This window comes from Aspergillus affinis (assembly GCF_023601865.1).
Source record: "Aspergillus affinis strain CMG 70 chromosome Unknown NODE_36_length_285616_cov_85_140891, whole genome shotgun sequence".
Classification (NCBI taxonomy): Eukaryota; Fungi; Ascomycota; class Eurotiomycetes; order Eurotiales; family Aspergillaceae; genus Aspergillus; species Aspergillus affinis.
This window is the reverse complement of record NW_026515817.1, coordinates 1-27402: the sequence shown is the minus strand read 5'-3', so window position 1 is coordinate 27402 and position 27402 is coordinate 1. Positions and strand designations below refer to the sequence as shown.

General features: G+C 53.5%; 8 protein-coding genes across 8 annotated transcripts; 3 read left to right on the top strand and 5 right to left on the bottom strand.

Moving 5' to 3' along the window:
* Positions 1–160: 160 nt before the first annotated feature.
* KD926_006635 (uncharacterized protein) lies at positions 161–2321 on the bottom strand (the record flags this gene model as incomplete). Its single annotated transcript, XM_053099635.1, has 6 exons — positions 161–215; positions 295–377; positions 455–587; positions 937–1891; positions 1965–2204; positions 2288–2321. The coding sequence occupies 6 exons, from the start codon at positions 2319–2321 to the stop codon at positions 161–163; spliced, it is 1500 nt and encodes a 499-aa protein (XP_052956542.1).
* Positions 2322–3057: 736 nt separating this feature from the next.
* KD926_006634 (uncharacterized protein) lies at positions 3058–4023 on the top strand (the record flags this gene model as incomplete). Its single annotated transcript, XM_053099634.1, has 1 exon — positions 3058–4023. The coding sequence occupies one exon, from the start codon at positions 3058–3060 to the stop codon at positions 4021–4023; it is 966 nt and encodes a 321-aa protein (XP_052956541.1).
* A 711-nt stretch (positions 4024–4734) lies between these two features.
* Positions 4735–9990, bottom strand: KD926_006633 (putative VPS9 domain protein; the record flags this gene model as incomplete). Its single annotated transcript, XM_053099633.1, has 4 exons — positions 4735–8351; positions 8416–8665; positions 8738–8986; positions 9298–9990. The coding sequence occupies 4 exons, from the start codon at positions 9988–9990 to the stop codon at positions 4735–4737; spliced, it is 4809 nt and encodes a 1602-aa protein (XP_052956540.1).
* A 470-nt stretch (positions 9991–10460) lies between these two features.
* On the top strand, positions 10461–12077 carry tim44 (protein translocase subunit TIM44; the record flags this gene model as incomplete). The annotated part of the gene is made up of 2 exons (XM_053099632.1): positions 10461–11344; positions 11402–12077. 2 exons carry the CDS (start codon positions 10461–10463, stop codon positions 12075–12077), a joined length of 1560 nt encoding a protein of 519 aa, XP_052956539.1.
* A 689-nt stretch (positions 12078–12766) lies between these two features.
* On the bottom strand, positions 12767–13957 carry KD926_006631 (putative Hsc70 cochaperone (SGT); the record flags this gene model as incomplete). The annotated part of the gene is made up of 3 exons (XM_053099631.1): positions 12767–12821; positions 12882–13882; positions 13955–13957. 3 exons carry the CDS (start codon positions 13955–13957, stop codon positions 12767–12769), a joined length of 1059 nt encoding a protein of 352 aa, XP_052956538.1.
* Positions 13958–14324: 367 nt separating this feature from the next.
* On the top strand, positions 14325–17641 carry KD926_006630 (RIC1 family protein; the record flags this gene model as incomplete). Its single annotated transcript, XM_053099629.1, has 5 exons — positions 14325–14585; positions 14638–16020; positions 16067–16337; positions 16390–16865; positions 16916–17641. 5 exons carry the CDS (start codon positions 14325–14327, stop codon positions 17639–17641), a joined length of 3117 nt encoding a protein of 1038 aa, XP_052956537.1.
* Positions 17642–17941: 300 nt separating this feature from the next.
* On the bottom strand, positions 17942–18896 carry KD926_006629 (translation machinery-associated protein 20; the record flags this gene model as incomplete). The annotated part of the gene is made up of 3 exons (XM_053099628.1): positions 17942–18332; positions 18542–18682; positions 18883–18896. The coding sequence occupies 3 exons, from the start codon at positions 18894–18896 to the stop codon at positions 17942–17944; spliced, it is 546 nt and encodes a 181-aa protein (XP_052956536.1).
* A 280-nt stretch (positions 18897–19176) lies between these two features.
* Positions 19177–27154, bottom strand: hir1 (putative histone transcription regulator Hir1; the record flags this gene model as incomplete). Its single annotated transcript, XM_053099627.1, has 9 exons — positions 19177–19728; positions 19953–20510; positions 20784–20880; positions 21405–21498; positions 21557–24298; positions 24377–24598; positions 24709–24783; positions 25781–26571; positions 26658–27154. The coding sequence occupies 9 exons, from the start codon at positions 27152–27154 to the stop codon at positions 19177–19179; spliced, it is 5628 nt and encodes a 1875-aa protein (XP_052956535.1).
* Between the last annotated feature and the right edge of the window lie 248 nt (positions 27155–27402).

The window sequence follows — 27402 nt, the reverse complement described above, 5'->3', positions numbered from 1 at the left end:
TACCAATGAATCATGAACATTTTTCCCTTTGCTAGAATTGGATTAGACGCATTAAAAAAAGACATAAATACATGACCCCAAACATTTCGTACATCCGTCATATCTTAACCTTCATGAATCTTCATATATGACCTTTATTGTATGATTTAATCCAACCATATTAACCGAAGTTGACATCATGCACAATATCATCTTCGCCTAGGTGAATATTCAATCTGTAATTCCCACGAGGTTAGCCAACCAGTACTCGCAGAGTCCCCTTTCCAAGACGGGCAAGAAAAGAAGAAGACCAACCGTTCTTGTCTATAGTCCATTGTCATAGCATCACCTGGCTTGATAATCCGATGCGATTCGGGTAAATCTTTCTTCGCGAACGTCTATAACGAAATGCGAGAATCAGCACCATACCATTCCTAAGAGATGATAACTAACATCAGAAAGAAGAGGAACGAACGTTAACATCACTTGGCGAGTCGCTGATCTTCTTCCCCGCCAGCTTGTTGAGCCATTCTTGCTTATTGTCCGTGTCGTTCGTCGAAGCGTTGGTCAATCCAGGGACGACGAGGGGCATGGTGGAGTGGAATAGTCTATGAGATGGATGCGATTTTGATGTGTATGGGCAAAGTCTTGGGTATATGGGTGATGTAAGTCGGGAAGGCTTCATGAGATGAAAGAGATGGAATCGAGAGATGAAGACGGCACGGGGAGGATGGAATATATATTAGTAGTGATGCCTGTTTCTGGAAGGCGATGACGTCGGCGGATCGGAGTGCTGGTTTGGGTTTAGCGTGGAATGGGGTGTCGTGATCTGCCGGCCCGAGTCTGTCTGTCAGTCCTACCCCGAGCAAAGAATCCGGATTTGGGGAAGAATTTCCTATAAAACCAAATCTAGTCAGCCTTCATAGATGTCTAAGTCGAATAACTGAGCTGACTTACGGAGTGGCTTTCCGGTATGGCTCTATTTCGATTTCATTGAGGCCGCAGATGATCACTCGTCGAAGAGTGGCTTCGTACGAATACTCGGTGTTCAAATACTTGCTAATGGCGGCCAGCGTGAGCTCTGCTGCCTCTCTGGCGGGGAATCCAAACTCGGCAGCGAGTGGTGGCAAGGAGATACTGTCCATCATATTTCTTTCAGCAAGCTCGAACATATTCTGGTAACACAAGCGGAGGAGTCGTATCGATTTTTTAATATCCCCAACATCGTACACAGGACATACGGTATAGATGGTCATCTCATAGGGACTTTGATGCGCCTTGACGATCCTGGATTGTCCGACGTTTATGTTGGCGTGAATGGGAAACTCGTGGGAGACCGAATCGAGCTCAGCCGTTTCGACGCCCGTTCCATTACGGACTGACTTGTTTAGTATGACTCGACAATCGGTCTGCAACTTTTCGATGTCGTACTGAAAAAGGGAGAAAACCCGGTTCAGATCATGGGATGGCTGGAAGATTGGATCAGACACGGGGGTAAGATAGCCATCTTGATAGAGCTGTTTTATAGTTGGCACCTGACGAGCAGCTAGAATCTTGTCCCTGCGAAATCCAGGTGATTGGAGCCTTCTCGGGCTACCGCTCACAGTACGTAGCTCTTCTGCAGAAAGTTCCAGCTTGATTTCAACTCCGAGATCATCCAAGTCCGAGGCTTCGTTGCTTCGTTCCTCACTGGACCAAGGTCCTTCTTTGATTGGAGGTGCGGGAGGAATTTCAATCTTCTCTTGTTTGATACTCACGTGGTTGACGAGAGGTGAATCGACGATGAACAGCTCCTCTTGGATGGCACTCACAGGGGTGCTCGGAGATGTCTCACCAACGACAAGCTCTTTTTGGCTGACGGGCGCTAGGGTGGTGATATGGGTACCAGTAATCATAGGTGTCTCTGGTATTTCTAAAGCGACATCGAGACATGAGCTATGTTCAGAACCGTTGATCTACGAAACACAGCCCGCAAATTTGCTTACTTTCGTTGTCCGCATCTTCAACCTCCGGAGGACAAAAGTTAGCCCTGTTTCGCACAATCAACTGCCGGAGGAGTTCAATGATCTTTTCTGGACTCTTGTCTAGATAAGGCTGAAATTCCTGTGCCACCAATTCAATGTGAATGCTGATAGCTTGATGGACTGCGTCTCTTGTGCTCTTGAATCGAAAATCGTTGTACAAGAGGTTTCGAGCATGGATGCTTTCTAGAAAACTGTTTTTATCTGTATCTTGGTTACATCTGTCAAAGACACATCTGACTGGGCCCAGATGTCGTTGGAAAGTCTTTTTCTCCGGCCGGTATCACGATCTTTCTTCTTCGTGATGCGATGGGGAGCCATAATATTTGTTCTCAAAAAGAGTCGAAGGAAGTAGTTAAAGGTGAAGAAAATATCCAGAGCGACTATACATGGAATATTAGAGGTCTCTCGTGGGTTTCAAAAGTGAATTGTCATAGGATGTGTCGAAAAGTGAGAAGCTCTTTGCTGTTTACCAACACTCATATCATTCCCATCGACAAAGAACAAGGATGTGAAACGGGCTCTGGTATCGACAGTGGGAGGGTTCCATTGCCCCAACGATCGAATATTTGAGAACTAAGAAATACAGGAATAGTGGCGAGGGTGGATTCATTGATCTGACAATAGCAAAGCTTTGTTGGACAAAGATAACTAAGTCCGTGTTCGAGGTATAATCTACACCTGCGGAAAATTAGTACAAACTGCAACACAGGTGTCAGTGAGATGATGTTAGTTTGAAGTTATACCTAGGGGTGGCCCTGATATCATTACCGACCTTTTGTCAAAGCAGGAAGTAGCGTTAGGGAGGATCACTTCTCGGGGGCAGCTGCCTCGAAAGCAATGGATGGCCCTCAAGCCACCACAACAATGAGTTCCCCAGGCTAGAAGCAAATCATTGCCTGAGATGCCCTCTCCAGATTCGTTCCTTAACCAGCATACACTACTGCATTGCTAATATTGCTACTGGAGCTCGATCTGTGGCCCGGCATATGTCAATTATCTACATCTTATACTTTTTGCAGCTCGACGGAATCTTGCCGTTGCAATAGTGTCGACGATGGGGCAAACATCCCGAGCACCACTACTCTGGCGGATGGAGGAATGGAAGTCTAATGATGTTGTCATTCGTGAAAGCATATTAAACAGAATCCATGTTCCTGGACACAGTCTTCATCGCCTTGCGATTCGAGCTCCTCCAACACCGACCTCAGCCCTTAACCAGACTGTCAAAGTGACAGCTAGCAACACGACCACTGCCAACAAGCCATCCCCGACGCAGACAAAGACTCACATCTCCTTGGTCCCGCATTGGAGCTATGAGAAGAACTCCATCGCTGTCGCCATTGTCATTTCCGTCGTGACGGTCATAGCCGTCACCACGTTGGTCATCCTTCTTATTCAGAAAGTCCGCAGAAGTTGGAAGCGTCATAAAAGCGAACAGAAAGACTATGCTGGCTCTAGGTACCGTGTCTACTATTTGAACGACAGCGCTGAGAATGGGGGACTCGAGCACAAATTCAGTCGGGAATCGGTCATGTTTAGCAAGGACGCCTCCGGTCAAGAGTATCTTGTTGAGCAGGATGGCGATAAGATCACTCGCGTTTATCGCGCAGGAAAGAATGATTCATCACGCACCTTCGATTCTGTTGGCAAACCACAGGAACCACAGCAACAGCAGCCACCAGCAACACCGGTTCAAACAACGCTGATGAGCTCGGCCGGCATCGTCGACCTAGCTCAACCCGTATCTGAGGTGCAACCTAACAAACCATTAACCGTTCGTGGGCGTTCTGGCTCCATCCCCAAGCCTATAGTCGTCGTGCCTCCTCCCTTGAAACACGTCACTTCGTTGAAGGCAACTCCAGTCACGCAGCCACCGGACCTCATCCCTGAGAGACCATCCTTCATTCCCAAATCTCGAAGCGAGGCCAGAAGAAGTCTCATCAAGCTGGCAACGGACCCAAGCTCGCTATTTCGACTGCCTTCGATCAAGAAAACTACCTCGCCTATTTATCGCCCTTGAAATACTGTGGCCTGCGTTGGCTTGTGTACTCGAGAATACACAATGAACTCTTTGACGAGAGCAGCTATCCATTTGAGAATGATGTTGTTGAAAGGCAAGAGCTTAAGATGAGAGAGATACGCTAGCATCAGTGATGCATTTCCATTCAGGCTCTTGTATACTTTTTTTGTTCTTTTTTCTCTATTGTTTTAGAGCTCTTCTCTTTGTCTCCTAGACCGAGCCGATATCACCTTCTCTGCTGGATCAGGATACTATCTCAGCTGGTGTTTTACTTCTTTGTATTTTCAGAAAGGGTAGATAGATCCTTACAGCTTTGAATTCATAGTGCCTTGGTCTAGGTAATCATAGTAGCAGATAGCCTACTTACGGGCGTCTGTCTTTATCCGTAAAGCAAGGAGATAACTGAGAAATCCAACTTCCTCATTATATGTGATCTTATTTCGCTCTCATATCATCATTACAACAGGACACCACACCAGTAGAATAGAACACAAGGGCAAGAAACGGGCAATGGAAAGCGACAAGGAATACAAAAAGCGAGCGAGTACATCTACAGCGCGATAAGGGAGAGAGTTAAAAAAAAAATGAAAAGAATGATGTAAGGACACACGCACACAGAGAGCGAGGAAAGAAAAATGCAAAAAAGAAATATCTATCTATAGTACCACACACAACATGAGAAAAAGATACCTCAAATCTTTTCAGGCAGCTTTATTTAGCCTCGTGCACATTCCTCAGACATCGTTCTAGTCTCTTGCCCCGTTCCTTCTCCCGGACGATGGTCGCCTTGACAAAGGTGCGGATGGCGTCGCGGCCGACTTTCTCGCGCCAGGAGGTCCAGCCTGCTAGCTCGCTGACGACGACGTCCTTGTTCCACGTGATTTCGCGGGAGACGTGGGCGATCTGGGACTCGGATTCTTGGATCTTGGACTCGAGGTCGCGGGCGGATTTCTGGCGGGATTCTTCGAGGCCGGGGAAGTTGAGGTTGAATTTGCGAGGGAGAGAGGAGGAAACGAGCGAGGAGCGAGAGCGGGCGAGGGAGCGGTTGGCGGAGGCGAGGGTGGACATGAGGGAGATGGGACGCGAGAGGGAGTGGAGGATGGCGGCGGTGGTGTTGTCGACGGAGGTGAAAGCTGCGAGGAGCTGGAGGAGAGGGGAGGAGTCGGAGGTTGAGGTCAAAAGGTACGAGGCGTAGCGGGCGAAGGCGTCGACGTGGGATTGTGGGAGAGCGTTGGTGGGCTCCTTGAGGGTTGAGATGGTGGCCGAGCAGAGGGTTACGGCGTCAGCCACGTCCGCAGCCGAGTTTTGAAGCGCGTGTCCGTGGCGGATGAGGCTGCGAGTGTTGGCGTGCACCGAGCGGACCATGTCCTGGGCATGTCTGACGAACTGCTCCGTTTCTCGCATGCCATCGTTCGTGATCGGCTCAAAGTCGTCGACGATGGATTCGGAGAGAACCTGCGCCTTGCGACGGGACCGGTCGGCCATCATTTCTGGATGCAGCTCCGGTACGAGGAAAAACTCCCAGAGCATTTCGTGGGTCGAGAAAGTTGGATGGGATAGCAAAATCTTCAGGAACCGATCAAGTTTCTCTTGCATATCGTGAAGAACCGAGCGGGACGGCTTGGAGTGTATTTGGAAAGGGCTGCGGAAGTCGGAAAGTGAGGGCATGTACGAGGCCGGATGTTCGATGGAAAGCCACTTGGCGAGATTCTCAAAGTCAGAGAACGTCCTGCGGCAAGTTGTCACGGTGTACGTGGTAGACCCAGGTCGGGATTCAGCTGCTTTGGCAGATGGGCTGGGAGCGCCGGATTTGAGGACAAAGCGCACCGTTGCATCCTCTACGAAGAATGAACGAACGACGGTGGTGACTCGACCAGATGGGTCGTTGGTTGTCGATGGAGAGTTGGAGATGAGAATGAGGTCGTCAATTCGATTTCGGACTTCATCGTCTTTCGCAAGTTCGACCGCTGTCAGTCCCCGGGCCTCTTTGAGGTGCACGTCCACTCGCGGATCCAAAAAGAGGATCCGTACTTGATCAATCCTGCCGTATTTGCTGGCCATCATCAAAGGGGTAAACTTCTTATCGTTCGTCGCATTTGGATCACAGTCGCTTTCCTGGAGGATGCGAATGGTAATATCCGGGTCGCTGACAATGTGTAATAAGGTGTTGCCCCGCGAGTCAACATGATCATCAAGGTGCAGAGGCTTTCCGTCTTCCTGGGACTTCTGAGCAGCTGTCAATGCTTGATGAACCATTGATTTGTAGTCCGGGTGATCATAGGATCTACAAAGTGCGAACAACGGGGTTTGCCCGTGCTTGTCGCGCTGTCTCCAGGGGAGCAACCCTTCTAATCGACGCATGACGGACGGCGTACTAAAGAGATAGTGGGCCACGGTGCGGCCATGAATGTCAGACTTCTGGAAGTAGGAGACAACCGTATCCTTATCAGTTGCACTGAAAAGGTAACTAAGCAAGACGTCGACAATCTCGGTGTGAGCCAGCTGAACGGCAGCATTCAACAAGGTTGTCCCATCCATGTTAGTATCCACAAGTATATCCTCGAGTGGGTAGTATTCTTCGAGACAGAGCAAGTATCTCAATGCCTCTGGTTGGCAGCATTCCACCGCCATCATGGGGACCGTGTGCCCTGCAGGGTCTTGCGTTTTGGTTAAGGTCTCGATGGAACTGTCACCTTCGATCGTGCTCGTGATGGATCCCATTGTGGTTGTTCGCGAGGCCATCGATATCGCAGAGGATTCGGACAAACTACGAACGTCCATAGAAACCTTCTTGACCGGACGTTTGATCTCTCTCGGGGAGGTGGTCTCCCAGGTCTTGAACGGGAAAACGTGCGAAAGTGGCGGCGCGTCTTGGGGATCATCCAGGATCGCAGATTCACCGTTGGTTTCAGTATATCCGTTGGGAATGACCAAAGGGGCTCGAGGAAGGCTTGGCTGCTCATCATCATCCGTCTTGAAAAGGACACTCTTGCTCTCAGGTTCGTAGGGAATATCATCCATCGATTCGTGGTCGCCATCCGGTTCCAGAATAGCCTTCATATCGGTGATTCGCCCGCCTTTGGTAGCATTCCACAAGCGTTTATTTCGGATGCTCGCCCTTCGCAGGCCTGCGGAATCAGTTACAAGGTACGTGAGGACCGCCTCAAGAGTACTTAGAGCGTATCCCATTTCGCCACTGTCGACATCGTCGACGTAGATAAAATGCTGCATGTATAACAGCCGTGCCTGCAAATGCTTGACTTGAGACCGGATAACAACGATAAGCAATAAAGAGACCAAGATGTCAGCATTCACCGTCACGGGAGAACGCTGCTTCTCGGACGCCTGAGGATCTGTTTTATCGTAGTTGCCAGGATACGAAAGAATCTTGATTGTCTCCAGCAAGATGGTGAGCATATCATGAGGGCATTTCGCATCGAGCATTTTACGGAATTCTTCTACCGCCTTGCCTAGGCGTTGCAGGAGCTCGCGCTTGCCTTCACGTCCGCCCTCGACGGTGATCCCAACCTGGGAGACATCGATGTTGTCCATCTGGCGGGTCCGCAAGTCCAGCTCTGTATCTTCGGGCTGCCGGAAGGCACATAAGCGAGGGAAGAGAAGCGATTCGTGCACCTGCTCAGCCACATAGCGCTCAATCAAGCGCTCGACCAGTGGCCCGGTTAGATCCGTCGTTGCGCCGAGGAAGGAGAGTTGCTGTTTGTCCACCAGCCGAAACAGGTCGATAGCCGCAGTCACAGCCGTTTCCAAACTGCGACGCATAAGGTCTTCGTCGTCTTCAAAATACTCGTCCGAGTTAAAAGGAAGCCCTTCCCTGAAACGAGATGATGAGCTTCTAATTGATGCACTTCGGATTGATGCGCTTCTGACTGATGCACTTCTGACTGACGCGGCTTCATCATTCGGGGTGTCCCCCCGGCCTCGCTTCCCATCAAACTCGGGTATCGAAGGCGAGCGCGACGGGGGAGGGGGCAGGGGTTTTCCCAATTCCTTTCCAAATTCGCGGAACAGTCTCTCTAGTCCGGGCTGCATTTGTCTGGCGATCATGGGGAAATGCGAGAGTAGCTCCCCAAAATTCCGGATCTCCTTCTTTGGCGGCGACGAGGTGGGCTCCCCTGACTTGGATCCCGACGCCATGACAGTCTTGGTCGGAAGCGTCCCCGGAACGACGGCAGAGATGATCTTTCCGGGGTCGAAAGACCCGATCAAGGGTCGGGAGATATAGTATATAAGCCATGGCTGGGAATCGGTGCTCGGGGTGTAGTAAAGCGCATCGGACAGCAGCTGGGCTTGCGTCAAAGACTTGAAGCCTGGAAGAGTAGTTCAGCATACAAACGTCGAACCTAGTGGAGGGGGAAAGCAGATCGTCCCCACCTTTGTTGCTGTAAACCGAGCTTTCCTTGATGATCACAGTCCGTCCGTTCGCCGTCGGCACCTGCTTCGCCTTCCCCCTACTATCACGGACATTGGAATCATCCTTGGCTCCGGCCGGTCCATTGGAAGCGAGTATTCGCAAAGTATGGCTTGCGAGGAATTCCTCCGAAACAACGAGGTCGGAATAGAGAAGGGACGATTCGCGGTCGCGTGAACCAATCAGGGATTCTGTTACCGGAACCAGAAGAACCTAGAGAGCGCATAGTAGGTCAGGAACAGCGGTCCGAGGGGATGATGACATAGTGTGCAAGGGGACAAGTACATGATTCTCGATCGGCACGCACTGCCCCGGAACAGTGCTGCGGAAGAAGGCACGCAGGAAGGGGTTTAGAGGGTGCATCCAAACGGTCTTGGACGACGGCCCGACGAGGGAGCTCTGGTACTCATCAAGCCGTCTGTATCGATTGCGACCAGGGCTTGCGCTGCTCGATCGACAGAGGGCGAGGAGCAGCTGCGGCGCATGTGTTTGCGGGTACAGGAACGCGTGGGAAAGACCAGTCGAGGGTGGAATCTGGAATCACAACGCTAATTAAAAGTGCAACAGAAGTCAAGAGAGCGCGGAAGAGGGAGGATCGGAGAATTCGCAGTCCGGATTACGGTCGAGGGCGAAGAGGAGCAACGATGCAGCCTGGCAACTTTCGCGGAGTTGGAAGCTCCTGGCGCTATACCCGATTTGGTCGGCCAGTTGGCGGGCCTCGTTCTAGATTCCCTTTTATGATTTATGATTTATGCGAATTGATTCAAATGGACCATAGCATGGCTAGTATAATACAAACAGAATAATAAACAGAACACCTTCCAACAGCATTACAGACGACGGACCTTCCGGCTCCTGGTACCACCGAACTTGAGGCGACTCGCGTCCGTTACGCTGCTCACCAGTCCTCGGATATTCTTCCCCTCGTTACCCAGCAAAACCTTCGTAAAGGCTTCGCGGCCCTGGCTGAATCCTCGGAAGATCACCTCCAGTCGCTTAATGCTGGGGAGAAGGCCTCGCTCCTGGATCTGACCAAACACGTGGGCCGTCAACTGATATGCCGAATCGTATCCTCCGCGGCCGCTCTTGCGGAAACCCAGCTGACCACAGCTGATCGAGAATATCGGGTTACCATTCGGACGGGTCAGGGTCAGGATGGTGTTGTGCTTATGCGTATAGACGTGGAGGTGGTGCGGAGGAGAACGGTCGGAATACGGTTGCTTGATCAAGTCGGCCTCCAAGCTCTCGGCCATCCGGGAGTAATCGCGCGTAACGCTCTGGTTGGTACGGATTTTCTCTTGCTCCATCATTCGAGTGATCGCGTTCAGCGGCGAATTATCATTTGCGGTCGCGCTCGGCTCTGAGGATGTATTCAAGATCTGCCTCTCCATCTGTCGGGTTCTCTCTCTGGGGTCCGAAAGGGTCTTCTGGGTCGTGGAGAAGGGTCTCATGGATCGAGCTAGCGAGCCTTGAAGCTGGCATGGCCGGCTCATGGCCGGCAAGGCTCTCGTCACGGCGTTCACGAATGTCGAGTTCATTCTTGCGGCTGCTGGTGGATCGGAGATGGACGGGATGGGACAATAACACAGTGCAACTGACCAGCAGGGCCGTTGATCAAGGACAGACGGGGGGGGGGGGTCCTGAATTAATTGATTGGGTTAATAGATTGACGACAGCAACAGGCGCAGCACCGTAGAGAAATCGGGAAAGGGAAGAAGTCGGGGCAAAAGGCGGCGGAAAAGGGCCGAATTTTCGGGTCTTGGCGCATCTCAACTTTTTCCTTGTCCTTCACTTCTCTCGCGGCCGAAATCGCTTCCTCTTCTTCCTTCTCTTTGCTTCCCCACGCCGCTTATCCACCATCACGCCCCCCTTTTACCCCCCGGGGAGTTGCTGACTTCAATCTCTTCTTCTTCTTCTTCTTCTTCTTCTTCTTCTTCTTCTTCTTCTTCTTCTTCATTTCATCTCCCTTTTTCTCTCATCCATAATCTCTCATTCCTCTCCACAGAGCATGATCTCGGCTACCAGGATGTCGGCTACCGCGCGGGCGGCCACCTTGAGATCTCAAGTGCCGAACTTGAAAGCCACCTATGGCACTGCGGTCGCCCTGCAGCGGTCTATGATTCAGTCCGCTTCTTATACCACGTCGCCAGCTGCGAGATCTCCTCTTCTTATCAACTCCGAACGCCCTGCATCTCAAATCCTTTCCCCGTACGCTGCTCTTCCGCTCACGAAGTCATTTCACGCCGCCACTGCTCGCTGGCAGGAGCAGCAGCAGAAACAAGAACAGCAGAAGGGAAACAAGTCCGACGACACAAAACAGGAAAAGAACGAGGAGTCCAAGGATCAGGAGAAGGAAGAAGGAAAGAAGGAAGAAGGAAAGGAGGAGGCTCCTCCACCGCCCCCTCATGGCGACAAGTCACCTTGGCAGGTGTTCCGAGAGACCCTGCAGACGGAATTCAAGGCGTCCAAGGAATGGAATGAGTCGACGAAGGCCCTGGCCTCCTCGGCTCACGAGTTTTCCGAGAGCGAAAACATTAAGCGGGCTCGCGCCGCTTACGAGGCTGCCTCGGGAGCTGCTTCCTCCCGAACCTCGACCGCATTCAAAACCACTGGCCAGGCTATTGGCAAGAGTGCTGCGTGGACATGGAACACGCCCGTTGTTCAGGGTATCAGGAAAGGTGTCAACGCGACTGGTTCCGGACTTGAAAAGGCCACTCGACCTGTGCGAGAGACCGAGGCTTATAAGAGCGTGAAGGATGCTATTGATGACGGCAGCAGCTCTCGCTATGGAGGCTGGATCGAGAAGGAGGAGCGACGCAAGCAGCGTCAGAGGCGTGAAGCGCTTGAAGCCCAGTCTGGTCGTCGCGTTGAGCCCATGGTTGAGGACCCCAAGTAAGCATTGCACCCCGAAAACAAACACGAATCTTCTGATTTCTAATGTCTATTCAGCGCTGGTACGCATGTCACTCTCCACAAGGATGCCGCCTGGAAGGAGTCGTGGCGCGACTTCAAGGACTCGAACCCCATGATGCAGAAGCTTTTCACTCTGAAAGAAACCTACAACGAGTCGGAGAACCCTCTTATCAGTACCGCCCGCAGTATTTCGGACCGCGTTGCCGGGTTCTTCGCCGAGAATGAAACCGCCCAGGTTATCAAGAGATTCCGCGAGATGGACCCCAACTTCCAGATGGAGGCCTTCCTGAGAGAGATGCGCGAGTACATCCTCCCCGAGGTGCTCGATGCCTACGTGAAGGGAGACGCCGAGACACTGAAGCTTTGGCTCTCCGACGCTCAGTTCCATGTTTATGCTGCTCTTGCGCAACAGTATAGCACCGCCGGACTCAAATCGGACGGTCGTATTCTTGACATCCGTGGCGTTGACGTCTCCCACGCGCGCATGCTCGACCCTGGTGACATTCCCGTGTTTGTTGTGACTTGCCGTACGCAGGAGGTTCATGTCTACCGCAACGTCAAAACACAGGAACTCGCCGCCGGCATGGAAGACAAGGTCCAGCTGGTGACCTACGCCATCGGCCTGACCAGGATCCCCGAGGATGTCAACAACCCCGAGACCCGAGGATGGAGATTGATCGAGTTGCAGAAGGCTGCCCGTGATTATATCTAAAACTGCTACCGGACTCTTTTATCTTGCTTTTTCCCTTTTCGACGACTTACTTATATTTCGACCCGTGTCTTGATTATCGGCAATTTTCTCATGAATTCTTTTCCCCTCTATATCTATCTCCCTTCTCGAATGTTTTGATATCATCCGACTGTACAATACCGATTATTAAATAGAGACCAGGTGGAAGCGGCGCTTTATTTCTTATGTCTGAAGTAACCATGACTAATTTTCGTTGAATATTTTTTTTTTCCCTTCTCTTCGCCTGGTTTTTTGCTTCCTGTGGTGTGGTCGGTGTTTGGGGTTTCTGGATTTTCACCTACGCTCCACTCCTAAATTTGCATCTGGATCTTTGTCCAGCATGTTGTTGATCAATGTTGTTGAAAACTATAAATTTACAAGAGTTACATTACAAGTCTAGTTCTTTCCACTCATAAATAAGCTGGTTTAAAGTTCCCGGGCAATAGATGGAGGATTTTGCTGGAAGAAGTTCTGGGATAATTTTTCATCTGTCAGGGCATGAAATCGATGGTGGTCATCTCTATTAACTTCTCGATTGTTTTCATCGAGTGCGTATCAAGGCATAGGCAAGAGAAGCAAGTTCAACGCAGGAAATTTTTCGAACGAGGATAGAAAGGCTCTCAAGAGAGCGATGGGGAAATGGAAACATTGAAAGACAGAAGGTTCTTCATTTACTGGCCTTGGCCTCCACGGCCGGCACCTCCACCTCCCATGAAATTCTTGGCCCTATGAATATGAGTTAGCCGCCACGAGTCTCTCTAAGATCCAGCAAAGTAGTGAACTTACATATCGGCAAGGTTGGGGTCGTTCATCAACTGGGACATATCGGGCATGCCACCGCCTTGGCCAAAGTTCTCAGCCATTTGCCTCAACCGGGGGTTGCTCATGAGGTTGTTCATCATGTCCGGGTTGCTCATCAGGTTCTGGGCCATGCTAGAGAACATGGGGTTGTTCATGATCGAGCTGAGGTCAGGCATGCCACCGGCACCGCCACCTTGTCCGCCACCAGCGCCACCGAGCATGCTCGCCAGAGAAGAGAGATCGGGCATGCCGCCGGCACCACCGCGAGAGGCACCGGGGGCGTCGTCAACGGCATCAGCCGGAGGCTCAGTACCACGGCTCGCCTCCTCGATCTTTCTCTTGGTAGTCTCGAGACCACGCTTCATGGCATCGCTGCCACCGTTTCCTTCCGCCTCGATACCCTGCTCATAGGCCTCCTTGGCGCCCTTGTAGTCGGCCATGTCGAATCGCGCAAGGCCCAGACGGCTCCAAGCCTTGGAGTACTTGGGGTCGACGGTGGTCGCGAGCTCGGCATCCTCGGCGGCCTTCTCGTGCTGTCCGGAGGCAGAGTAGGCGGCCGCGCGGTTGGAGAGGTAGATGGGGTTGGCGGAGGCAACAGCCAAGGCCTTGGTGTAGGAGTCGATGGCGGCGTTGTAATCCTTGCGCGCCATCGCGGCATTTCCCTCCGACTTCAGCTTGTCGGATTCAGGCGTGGGAGCTCCGGCCTGGGGCTTCTGGCTCTCCTGAGAGGCCGAGCCAGCGGATTCACCGGAGGGCTTCTGGCGGAGCTTCTCATAAACACTGTAGATGCTCGCAAGCGACTGGCCACCCAGGGCATCCTTCACGGCGGCCTCATCGGAGGGATCAACTTTGAAGGTATCGGCGATACACGACTGGGCGATTTCGATCGATTCGGCGTCGTCGGCCGTCAGGGTGCCGTCCTTAACGCTGGCACCGAGGAAGTCGATGATCGCGAGCGCGAGGCGCTTCTTGGACTCGGTAGGAGCCTAGATAAGCAGGGCGATCAGAATCCAGTTCAGGGGAAGAGGAAGGAATGACACAGCATCTGATAAACCTACCATTTTTGAGATCGAAGAGGATAAAGGGGATGCAATGAGGCGAGTGTAGAAACTAGAAAGAAGAAAAGCGTCCAGTCGCGGGGGATTTCACTCACTGCGGGGGAAGCGAAAGATGGCCTGTTTGGTCCGTTTGCCTGCCGCACGTGATGGCCGCCGATCCCCCGAGGCTCTTCCAGCTCGACATCGTCACGCATCCTCCCTCATCCCCTCCCCTTCCCCTTCTTGATAGATCGAAGGCTTTGGATGGATATGGTCGGCACGTTTGGGATTGAATCTGTCCCGCGCCCGACAGAATAATCCCTCCGCCCCCTACGAAGATGACTCGGTGTGAGCTTGCTTTCCTCCGTGACTGCCGCACCTGCATCAAGCCATGTACTGGCCCCATGGAGTTCCGCGGGTCTATGCGATCAATGGCCCTGGAATTCCATTCACCGTCTCCGACGACGACGAGTCTATAGGACTGGAGAACTCCGTCGAGCAGTCGCTATCCCTCAATGACAATGAGCCCAAGAAACCGTCCGGTACGGAGTCAGCATGGGCGAATGAAGCCATTGGCGGCCTCTGCGTGTCGCGCACGGGTCATATGTTTGCGACTATGACCCACACATCGATTGCTTTGTGGCAGACGAGAGTATGTATTGGTTGCGCAGTGCGTGTCTGCATGTATATTGACCGAGTATCAGCCTACCGCCGTCGTCGCCGCCGTCACCCGGTCCACTTGGTCGCTCGAGACCTACGGTCCTAATGTAGCCCTACTGATGCATCCCGATTCCACCATTATCGTTGTACAGACCCAGAACGGCTACCTTCTGACCTACACGGTTGCTACGGACCCTCACAGCCGAGTGTATCAACAACACTTCGACCACTCTACTCAAAGACAGCTCGCGCGTCTGTCCGCAGAGGATGTCAATGGGGTTCGAGATGTCAGTATGCGATTCAGGATGGCCATTAAGATTGAATCTGGTATCGTTCGGGCTCTTGCCCTGGATAATGAACTTGTCGTGGCCACTGTGAAGCCGCCGGCAATCCAGTGCATCCGATGGACCCCGGACGCCAGCGGCTCGCAGACCACCTCGGAGCTATTGAGCCGGATCCTGGGTGTGTCCAAGCGGACGTCGATAGCGGACATGGTGTATGATCGTGCCATCAACCTCCTGGTATGGATCACCAATGATGGACAAGCATATGCGGTCCAGCGCACATTAAACGGGGCGCAGGAGCCCGGGGCGCCCAAAAAGCTTTTCAACGGACACTGCTTCCATAACCCCAAGGATGATGGGGAGAAGGCCGTCAAGGTCGCCGTGAATGCCCGGTTTTCACTGCTGACGGTGAACTGCGCCAACGGCGAGGTCTTGGTGTACACGGCAAAAGACTACCTGGGGAATGTACCCCTTTCTCACAAACTCCAGTTGCCCGCCTCGCCGGTAACTACCGGGAAATTAAATTTCATGTGCTACTCGCCCGATGGATATTGTCTGTTTGCCGGTTACGATCGCGGGTGGACCACATGGAGCGTGTTCGGGAAACCCGGAGGCAACAGTTTTACGGCAGACCGGGAGCTCGCCAAAACCAACTCCGAGGATTGGTTGAATGGGACGTCGTATGGTTGTTGGATCGGCGGAGGCTCCGACATTATATTGGCAGGGATGGAAGACCGACGTCTGTGGATCTTGGAAACAGCTCGCAGCGCCCTGACTGGCTGCTTTTCTTCGGCAAATCTCGCCAGAGGCCTTCTGCAGACAGGAACGGAGGTCATCCTATATCGAGGCCATGACCTGCCCGACCTCATGACCATCTCGGGCAAAGACTCGTTGTGGCATCATGCTCAGTACCCACAAAGCTACCTTCATTCCCAGTGGCCCATCCGGTCCAGCGTCGTGTCGCAGGACGGACGTTATGTCGCCGTCGCTGGCCGGCGAGGCCTTGCTCACTATAGCGTGAACAGTGGACGGTGGAAAGTGTTCGAAGACTCGAAAGTCGAGAACTCTTTTGCAGTCCGGGGCGGCATGTGCTGGTATGGGCATATTTTGATCGCCGCCATTGAAAGTGACGGGTCATACGAGGTAAGCTGGTTGTTCATTGGATGTTAAACCATGTCTAACACTACAGCAGCTGCGATTATATTCCCGGGAGCAGCCCTTGAACAATCAGTCGATTTTGCACATAGAATATCTTCCCTCGCCGGTGGTTTTCATCGGGCCATCGGGCGAGGACTCCATCCTTGTTTATACCTACGACAACATCTTATACCACTACATCATCTCTTCTGTGAATTCTCGAATCTCGTTGGTCCCGGTTGGTCAGATCGCTTTTAACGGCATTGTGCGAGCCCCAACTCGAGTACGCGCAATCAGCTGGGTGTTACCAGAGGATCAACTGCGTAAGTGCAGCCCGGATTATGGGGTCAATGGCGTTCTTTCTGACTCTAGCAGGCAATGGCGACCCATCGCAAGATGTAAAACAGGCCTCGGTGCTTCTTTTAGTCGATGGAAACCTCGTGTTGCTCCAGCCATCGACGTCGGACGCCGGGGACTTGAAGTATGACATGAGAGTGGTTTCCCACGACGTCGAATACTACATCTTGATGCGAGATCAGTTCTCATTCAACTTCGCGCCGTCGACGGACGAGTCTCTCCCGTCCAGTCCGTCGGCTGAGATGACACTAAACATGTACCACCACAATTTGTCCCTGAGAGACTCTCTCTGGACCTTCTGCGGCAGAGATCTGCTGGCCTGGGGCGATGTGCAAGATGTCCTGCGCCGGGAAGACGTTCCCAAGGCGATCGAGATCCCACTGGACTTTTACCCGCTGTCGGTATTGTTGAACAAGGGGATAGTTTTGGGGGTGGAATCCGAGATGATGCAACGGCGTGACGTTACCTTTGCGGTACTAAAATTTGCCATCCGAGTGAGTTTTTCTATCTTTTTCTTCTGGAGTGGAGGACTGACGATGAACAGAGCCATCTATTCCTGCCCTACCACTTGCAGCACTGTCTGGTCAATGGGGACATGCCAGCCGCACTGTCGCTCTGCCAACACTTCTCGCACCTCTCCTACTTCCCACACGCTCTTGAAGTCCTCCTCCACCACGTCCTCGACGAGGATGTCGACAACGAAAGCCGCAACAGCAAAGTCGACGACCCGTCCTTGAAACAAGAGCCCCTCCTCCCTTCCGTCATCTCCTTCCTCCAAGCCTCCCTCCCCGCCCGCGTCTACCTTGATATCGTCGTGCAATGCACACGCAAGACCGAGCTCCGGTCCTGGCGCACGCTCTTCACCTACCTCCCCCCGCCGCGGGATCTCTTCGAACAAGCCCTCCGACTGAACTCCCTCAAGACGGCCGTCGGCTATCTCCTGGTTCTGCAGGCCTTCGAGGACGAGGAGGGCCACGAGGCGCCCATTGAGGACTACGTGGTGCGGCTGATGGCGCTGGCGTCCCAGAAAAGCGAGTGGGAGCTGTGCGCCGAGCTGGCGCGGTTCTTGATCGCGTTGGACGGCACGGGCGAGATGCTGCGGCGGGCGGTTTCGCGCGCAGGTCTGCGCAATCCCGGTGGGTATGCCGGGACGGGCAGCGTCAAGGGACTGGGGTTGGGAGGGTTGACGATCAGTCCGTCGTGGTCGTCGCTGTCGCCGACGTCGTCGATATCTCCGCGGCGAAGTCCGAAAGAAGAGGAGTTGCCTTGACAGGGGAATAGGGGGTGTGTACATAGGTAGATAGATGGTTTATTGATCTCGACTGGCTGCTGTTTATACCTTGGCTTTACTGGTTTCTTATGTACTTCATACTGTACTTTCCTACAGCTTCTCATTTTATAAGCAAACTATAGAGAATATCTATACGGTTCAATTCATTCAATCCCATCATCATCATCATGACAAATGCCATACATAAAACAAACAATTATCAATTCAAACAATTCATATCATCAATCATCCCTAACCCCCCACACCCCCTCAACACCTCCCCCAGAAATCAAACAGCATCTAATCCAAACTCAACTTCCACAACCCATCTCCCAAATAATGTCCCTCATCAATCGCCACCCCCTTCCCCTTACTCTTGATCTCCTCGGTGCCGACGCACAGCGCCCCCACCAGACAAGCCGTCTCCTTCCCCTCTGCCATCACGGCCACCACGTCTCCCTTCTCCAGCTTGTGTTCGGCGTCGGGCAGTTTTCCGCCGGCGGACGTCAGGCCAGGGGCCATTAGGGCTGCGCCGGAGAGCACGAAGCGGATGGCGCCGCGGTCGATTTGCACCGTGGGAAGCGCGGAAGGATACGCGTGAACGAGGCGGAGGTGGGGGAGGGGAGGGCCGTCGAGGGGTTGGAAGAAGAGGGGGGTCGAGTCGATGGTGTAGAGGGTGCATTTGTCGGGTCTATTGTCCATAATTAGTTGTGTGGTTGTGTTATGTTGGTATAAGTGGTGGGTATGAGGGGATGGGTTGGGGAGGTGGCATGAGTGAGTAAATGAATACTCTCTCTCCCTACCCCTCTCGATCTCTTGATCTCATGATCTCGAACAGAGAATACCCCAGACACACAAAAAAAAAAAAAACACAATAACAAGAAGGAAAGGTAAACATACAGCTTGACCGCATCCAACTGCGCCTTCTTCGGCAGGATCTCTTCAATGAACGGTTCGAACCCGGGGTGCGCTTCGACGAACCGTTGGCGCAGACCGCGCTGCACGGACGACTTGACCTTCGAGCGCTGGCTCGTGGGGATACTATCATTTCGTCCGTGTTAGTGAGGTCTCATTCTGGTTCTGGATTCTTTCTCCCTCTTGGCTTTTTTTCATGATGCTCGTCTGTCTCTGGGTCGGGTTGTCGGGTTTTGTTTAAACATTGTTGTACGCGGAGTGAAGCTGGATGAGCCATGGGTGTGGTCTTATAGACTGGACCTCGCTCTGGGCATAAAATGACTTACTCTTTCTTGAACATTTTGTCTGGTGGATCTGGATTGAACTGAGCAGATCAGATCAGTTTCTGGCAAGAGCTCGAGGGGTTGCGCCGACGCGGGGAAAGGATTGCCGCGTCACGTGTGCAGATACTGCCGGACATAATCGGAGGGTGAAAGGCGGAAGGCAATTTGCGGTGTTTACTGGCAGCCTCAGGTCTACTTCAAAGTGCATACAGAATTACAGATACGGAAATCAAAGATTGAAACTGGTAGATCGTACGTCATGCATTCTTTTATCGTAACTATGAATGATGATACTATTTAACCACGAGCAGCACCCGCCTTGATCAGGAGCACGTCGCCATCCTCCACGACGTAGTCCTTACCCTTGGTCATCACCTTACCGGCGGCCTTGACGGCACCTTCATCACCGTACTCCCGCAGGGTGCTGTAGTTGTACACCACAGCCTGGATGAAGGTCTTCTCAAAGTCGGTGTGAATGACACCCGCGGCGGCAGGAGCCTTAATACCCTTACGGATGGTCCACTGGCGCACCTCGTCGGTACCGGTGGTGAAGAAACTGGCCAGGTTCAACACCTGACGCATGGTAGTGATGACCTTGGGCAGCGACGACTTGGTGTTCAGCTGCTTGCACTCCTCCTCGACCTGGGCGTCGTTCTCGAAGCGAGTCAGACGCTCCTCGAACGACACGGAGATGGGGATCAGAGGGTCGCCCGGGGAGTTGGCCTTGATCCACTCAAAGACCTTGGGAAGATACTTGTTCTTCTGGCGGATGTAGTCCCGCTCACTCAGGTTGACCAGGTAGACAACCGGCTTGGCAGTGAGAAGCATGAGGGGGTTGATGACCTCGACCTGAGATACCAAGTTAGTCAATGGTAAAACTCGCATAATGAGTGATCAAAACATAATGGATCAAAAAATATCAGTTGGGACGTTATCTCAATGTGGCCTCGAACGTTGGAATTAAAAAAAAATGAGGCCACTCGACGAGCTGGGATTATCGAGCAATAGCTCTTATTCATCATAAAAGGTGTGGTAACAAGAGAAAAAGAAGAAAAAAAAAATCAGATGCATACCTCCTTGGGACCCCACTCGCCCTTACGGACGTCATTGCCCTCCTTCAAGAACTCCAGCACCTTGGCGACGGTAGCCTCCTCCTCACGGAGCTTCTTCATCTCCAGAGTCTGGCCACCACGTCGCGTCTGCTTGCCGAGGGCCTCCAGAGCCTTCTCGGTGAACTCGATATCCTTGATGCGCAGCTCCTCGTTGATGATGGTCAGATCCCGGATGGGGTCGACGTCACCCTCAACGTGGATAATCTCGGCGTCATCGAAGCATCGGACGACCTGGAAGATAGCGTCGACGGCACGGATGTGCGACAAGAAAGAGTTACCCAGACCGGCACCGGTGGAGGCACCGCGGGTCAGACCGGCGATATCGTAAACCGTCAAGTTGGCAGGGACACGCGACTTGGGGTTGTAGTGCTCGCACAACCAATCGTAACGCTCGTCGGGGACGACGACGCGCGCCTCTTCGGGATCGATGGTGGCATAGGGGAAGTTGGCCGGGTTACCCAGCGACGACTTGGTGATGGCTTGGAACAGAGTCGATTTACCGACGTTGGCCAGACCAACCTAAGCAGGACGGAAGGTTAATGACATGATTCAAAGCAATTGAATCGGTGACCTCAAGAATTACATGGTCACGATGGATGGTGAGAAGGAAGAAGGAAAGAGGAAAATTTTTCAGTTGTGTGGAAATAAATAGGGGAGAGTGGAAAAAAAAAAAAAAAAGGGAGCTAAGGCTGGGTGGCTGGGTAACCAACCCATGCCAGAAGGGAAACAAAAAAAAAAAAAAAAAAAAAAATTAAAAAAAGAGAGGGCGGTGGGGGGAGATAGCTCACATACGATACCACTCTTCAAGTTGTTACCCGGACGGCCCAGGAGCACCTTCTCTTGCACGACGGCCTTCTTGGGGGGCATTTTGGACTTGGATTTCTTTTTGCTGGAGTAGGAACGACGACAGGAGAAGGAGTAGAGGGGGGAGGAGAGTGACGGAGAAGAGGAGGGGAGACGACAAGCGACGCGGGGCAGAGAGTGAAAGCGCGAAGCCAAAGCAGGACCAGCTGCAGAAGAAGGGAAGAGGGGAAGAGAAAGAAAAAGAAGGACGGAGGAGGGGCGGGAGGGAGACAGAGTGGCGGTTGGCCCAATGACGTGGGCTGAGAATACTTTACAAGATGTTCGTAGTGTACAGTGAGAACCTTAGGACTTAGTAGAGTGGTACTCTGTAGAAGATGAGACGCTCGCTAATCCCGTGTGGGCTTGTTATTCACCGCCCACGTGACCACTGAGCCCTGGTCATCACCTGATCGGCCATCGTGAACTACTATGAATGATAACATAGTAGGTGAATAGGTACTGCTCACTAAAATATAATACATCGGCACGATAAATCCAGTAGAATCACAAGCAATCAATGTCCTGCCTGCCCCCGTAAACTCCGTAGAACGCCCTCCCATCTCCTCTTACGGTTCCATCGCTTCGCCCGCCTCCGACTCATTCTCCACCACCCCCAGTAGCTTCGCATATGGCACCGTCACCCGTTGCAGGTCTCGGTGTTTACCTATCATCAAGTCAGCGAGAGAGTCCTCCAATTCCAAAATCCCAGGGGCCAAACTTACCCAGCGCCAGAATCACCTCCTTCAGCAGCACCTCTCGTGGCCAGCCACAGAGGGTCTCCGAGCTCTCGCCCCAGTTGCGGTCCTCCTGTTCATTCGCCTGCAGTCGTTTCCCGCTGCCAGCCTCCTCCTCTTCAAACAGTCCCCCGATGAGTCCCTTCAACAACTCCTCCACCTTCACCTTGAGTCCCTCCGCGCCGATGCGCTTAGCGTACATCGACAGATACAGCCGGAACTCTTCCCTCGCGCCCAGGGACAGCGCCGCCGCTAGTCGGTTCTCCAGGTGCGCAATGGACACGCTGGACTCGAAACTCTCGTAGCCCTCGCGCGACAGCAGGACCTTGATCAGCCGCTGGAGAAAGTACGCCCGTCCGCGCAGCAAGGTCTCGTTGGTCGTGTTGCGCTCCAAGAACGGGATGATGCCCGCCGACACCGTTGCCTTAGCTTCCCTCTCCTGCTGCGAATCCGTCGACTGCAGATTACCCACCGGCGCGTCCGTCGTATTCCAGTACTGGCTGCCGACTGCCCACCACGCCTCCGAGATGCGCTGCCACGTGTACATGGCCGGCGAGTAGGTGTATCCTTCGCCATTCGACAGCGCCACCACCACCCGGCCCTCCGAGTTCACGCGGGCATTCGTTACCGCCGGTGCCGCCGACGGGTGCGCCCCCAGCGTGTGCACCGCCGCATCCAGCACCGGTTGCAAGGAGATGGGAGGGTGTGGCGAGGAGAGATGCTGCACGTTCCAGATGTAGCACATGCCGACGGCGGAAATGGCCAGGAGCCACGGCCCGTTGCATTCCAGGATCACCGGCTGCGCCTCCAGCACCAGAGCGCTGACGAGACGGCGGCCGGCCGGAGTCCAAATGTAAATAGATCCGTCTTCACAACCTGCAGCCCACATGTGCTGGTTACCCGTCACAAGCAGAACCGGGCGTGGGAGGAAGTCCTGCCAGACGGGTTGTTCACCCCGCGACAGTGTCAGTCGCACCGGTTCTCGATCGACAGCGCGGCCCGTCAAGCTGGCAGGAGACGGGTTGCGCGCCTCGAACACCACGTCCACCCGCGACTTGCTGGATTCGGCCGCTGTGCCCGGCGGCTCCGTGGGTTTCCCGGCCGAGTCGATGGCCCGAACGATCTGGCTACGGACCTTGGGAACCGCCATTCGAAGTTGACTCATCGCCATGGACGGGTTGACAACCGCAGGGCGGATAAAGTCGGGCGTGGGTTGCTGTCCCACGGAGGGGGGTTGTGGTTGTGCCGGGAGGAGACCGTCGGGCGTGTTGGCAAGAATCGGGGTTGCGCCGTTTGCGCTTGCCACGGCGACTCGCTTTTCCACATGGCCGTCGTCGTCCCCCTCTAATTGAGCAAGTTTTCGTTTGTTGCCAAACAGCAGCGACGCCAGCCCCCCTTTTGGTAGGCCGTCGAAGGGTTTGGAGAGATCCACAATGGACTGGGGTGTGTCGGCCTTCACTTGGTTGCTGACCGACGCCATGAGCCGTGCTTGGGGCAGCGAGGATTCGGCCGCCCCTGCACCGGACACCAGAAGGGGTGCAATGCGCTTCTTGCCGTCCTTGGTGTAGGTCGGACGTTGCTTCAGCCTTTCCAGCTTGGCCTGGTATGGGTCGGGCTTTGGCGCCTCGGGGGCGGCCGGGGTCACTGAGGTGCCGTTGGGTTGGTTCTTCGGGGTTTCCGCAGGGGGCGACGCAGCTCGGGCTGGGGTGACTCCATTCGACGGCAACGGGGTCGACTTCCCGTTAACGGCGTTTCCTGAGGCCGCGTGGTCATCGCCCATCAAAGCGCCCATTCTCCCTTCGACGTCCTTGATCTCCCCGGCTTTACTCTTTTCCTCCAGTAGCAATCCATCCGTAGTCTCCGCAATGCCAGCACCCCTCCGATTCGTACCGAATTTGGTGAGCGACTTCTCGTTCTCCTCCATTTCCATGGGATACCCAAGATCCCCGTCTTCGAACCGTATCGCCAAGATCGTTCCGTCCAGGGCGGTTGCGTAGAGACATTTACCGTCGGGGCTCCATGCCAAATCCGATAGGGACTTGGCCGCTAGCTCTTGGGCGACCACCAGTGGTCGAGGGTTACTCGTGATCCAGATGCTCAAGGACTTATCGCCTCCGGCACAGGCAATGACTGTGACGGAGGGCGGCGCATGGCCGTCGGCAGTCTGTTGGTTGATCGGTGTATACAGTCGGGGAGAGAACGCGCACACTTCCACCGGAGCTTCATGTCCGATCAGGTTGATATCCCCGTCCCACGTTCCACGGTTGATGATAGCCACAGAGCTGACGGGTCCGTTCACGGCATTCGCGGCCGCGATATGCATACCATCCGGAGACCACGAGCATCGACGGAAATAGGCGGTGAGGGGGGAATTATTAAAGGGGTCCAGGATACTGGTTTCGAGGACGAAATTGTTCATCTGATCATGAGCCGTCGAGTTCGGCGTCGGGGAGGTAAATCGGAAGATGCGAACGGTACGGTCATCGCTAGCCGTGGCGAAGTATTTGTTCGCCGGATCGAAGGTGATGCCCTTGACATGACTCTGGTGCACCGACAGAGTCTTGAGCTTCTCGAAGGTATGCCCTGACCAGACCACCACCTTAGAATCCAGGCCGACAGACACCAGAATTGAAGAATCGTACGACCATCCCAGGTCCTGAACGTCGTTGTCATGCCCGATCAATCTGCGAGTTGTGCGCCAATTCTCTACCGGCGGTGCCTCGTTCGAACCTAAAAAGATATCCCAACCACCATCAGCTCCGCGTCACACCTCCCCAGGAAAAAACCTTAGCCCCTCTCCGCACTTACCGAACGTTGAAGCATGGGAAGGCGCATTCGCATCCAGAGCGTAGATACAAACAATCTTATCGTCGGCGCCCGACGCCAAGTATTTCCCATTCGGCGAAAATCTAACGGTGTGTATCGTTCCGGAGTGGTTGCTCATCGACGCCAGTTGTTTCGGCTTGTTCGCGACCTCGGGGTCGTCCGTATTGCAGATCGCCTCCGTGGACCAAATTCGAACATATCCATCTGTGTATCAAGAAGCGAATGCGCAAGTCAGTCCCCATAGTCTATACACCCGTCCCCAGCCCTGCAGTGGAAAGGGGTCTGTCTCCGCAGGAGCAAACGTAGAAACTGACCTCCGGCGGCCGTCACGAGTCGGCTTCCATCGGGCGAAACATCGCAACTGTATACTTCGAAATCTTTTCTCTCGCCTGTAGATCGAAAGAGGGGGTGTTAGCCAACGTTTCGTTTCCTCAAGTCCGCTCGCATATCTGTTGTATTCGGCCCCAGTCCTCCTTCGCAAACCGGGGGGGAGAAAAGGTCCAAGTACCTCCATGCGTGAGCCAAACTGGCTTGATAATATGCATCGTCGCAATCTCGTAACTCCCTCGCTAGAACCGGAGAACGCTTCCTTTATGCGTAAATGTGTTGGGGGGTTCGATTACTGGTAAATTGACGTGGACGAAGGAGAGCTTCCTGGGGACATCGCAACGCAACCGTGTCGACAGCTCATCGAACCACAAGGCTGATTTCGGGGTCGGATAGAGCTTCGAAATAGAAATGGATGATTGACGGAGCTAAAGTGAGTCTGCAGGGAGATCCAAGCACGGTGTCAAGAGCAGCGGGGAAGGAGAGGAGAAACGCGAATGGTTCAAGAAAGGGCCGATGGAGGGCGCGCCCGATTCCCTTCAAGTCGCGATCTTCCGGGGTCCGAGCTTTCTGCCCTTCTCCGCCCGCATGTACAGTACATCCACTTCTACCTTCCAGTATTTACAAGGGCCAAACCGTTCCACTGCGTCGCCTTCATTCGTGTTGATCTACTGTACAGCCTAGCCCCATACCAGGTACATGCAAAGTAATAGAAACAGTCCTCGCTCCAAATTAGCTGCCCGCAACACCCTCTAACAATAGTACATACATGGACCATATCGAGTCCCCTTTTTTTACTTTTTTTTTCTAACTTTTGCAATCGCATACTTTTGACTTCAACGCGCTGGGGATATTGTCTAGCAGTCAAAGACAGACAAGAATAACAGGCGAAGAATACACGAGGTGGGAGGGAGGTGGTTTCATACTCGTCCAGAGGCAATCATAAGAGTAGGGAATTAGAAAATACAATTCACAGGGGAGAAGGGCCAGGTAGATATCAAATAGAAAGGGAAAATCAATAGTTGCGGATGATCACTCAAGACTTTCCAGTTCACCGACTCTGGGTGGTCTGGTCGAAACTCTGCAACACATCTCTAACGACACCGTCCTTGCCAGTCTGCTGTTCCGAGTTGGGCGTCTGATCATGCTCTGACTTGCGGGATGAGGACTCCACCGAACCTGGTGCTTGCACTCCCAGAGACTTGGCCGCGATGCTCTTCGCCTGGCTGCCGGTGACATTGCCGTAGACAGCCATGGCGTTCGCAATCATTCCACCCAGGTCACCCACATTACCGGGGACGACCACCGAAGTACCTTCCTTAGCCAATTTCGAGAACGCGTCCACGTACTTCTCAGCCACGCTGAGACTGACAGCTGCGTGGGCATTCTCCTTGCCGGCTTCGATAGCCCGAGCCACGGTCTCGACGCCGCGGGAGGTGGCCTGCGCGCGCAGAAGAATAGCCTCGGCCTCACCATCGGCACGGTTGATCTGTTCGGCCCGCATGGCCTCCGAAGCTAGAATGACGGACTGCTTGCGACCCTCGGCGATGTTGATCGCACTCTGTCTCTGGCCTTCGGACTCGAGAATCTCGGCGCGCTTCGACCGCTCGGCCGTCACCTGGCGATGCATGGCAGCCACCACACCCTCGGGGGCATGGATATCCCGGATCTCGTACCGCAGGCAGACCACGCCCCAGGCCTGGGCCGCCTCGTTGATGGCTTGCGTGATGTTGGTATTTAATGTCGCACGCTCCTTGAGCACATGGTCGAGTGTAAGCTGGCCGATTTCCGAACGCATCGTGGTCTGCGCAAGCTGGGAGATGGCATACTCGGCATCCTCGACGCCGTAGCTAGAAAGAAAGTAAACCGGCATTCGTTAGCCCCCATATCCTCGTTTACAATGTCAAATGAACAGAAGTCCACATAAATAACTCACCTGGCCTTGTAAGCATCGAAAACCCTCGTATACAGCACACCGTCAAGCTCCAGTGTCACGTTGTCCGCCGTAATAGCATTCTGGCTGGGTATCTCGATGGCCGATTCCTTCAAGCTCTTCACGTAGGCGATGCGGTCGAGGAACGGAATCAGAATCGCAAGACCGGGATCCAGGATGCGGTGGAACTTTCCCATGCGCTCTACAATCCACGCGGTCTGTTGGGGGACGAAACGGACGACGGTGTTCATGGGAAGTGCGGAGTGATTCGCAAAGTAGGAGGGCACGCCGCCCGTCGCAGGACCACCTCCAAAGTTCAGGAGAGACTGTTCGGGTGCCAGTTTTCGAGATGATGAGGAGACATTTCTTCGTTGAATGCGGTTCAGGGTGTTCGTGGTTGTGAGACTGGAGGCAGGAAGGCGAGAATTATGGAGTAACCGATAGGAGCTGCGGGGGAGAGACCGGAGCAGCCTCGATGTATGTCTGGAGGCCACATCCATGGTAGGAAATGATATTACCGACAAATAAATCCCAAAAGCGCGGCGGAGGGGAATTTTGAGGTTAGATGAAGCTACCTTGAGACGTGAAGCTGGCCGCTCCGGCGTTCATCACCTGCCGGGATTGGTAGCCTGAGGCAGCTAACTATGTATGCTGAGTCATCATGTCTTAGTTAACGTATTTCCCCACCGAGTCGGCCACACCACCGAGTCGGCCACCGCCTACCAACTTCTAATTACTAGGGCCTTTA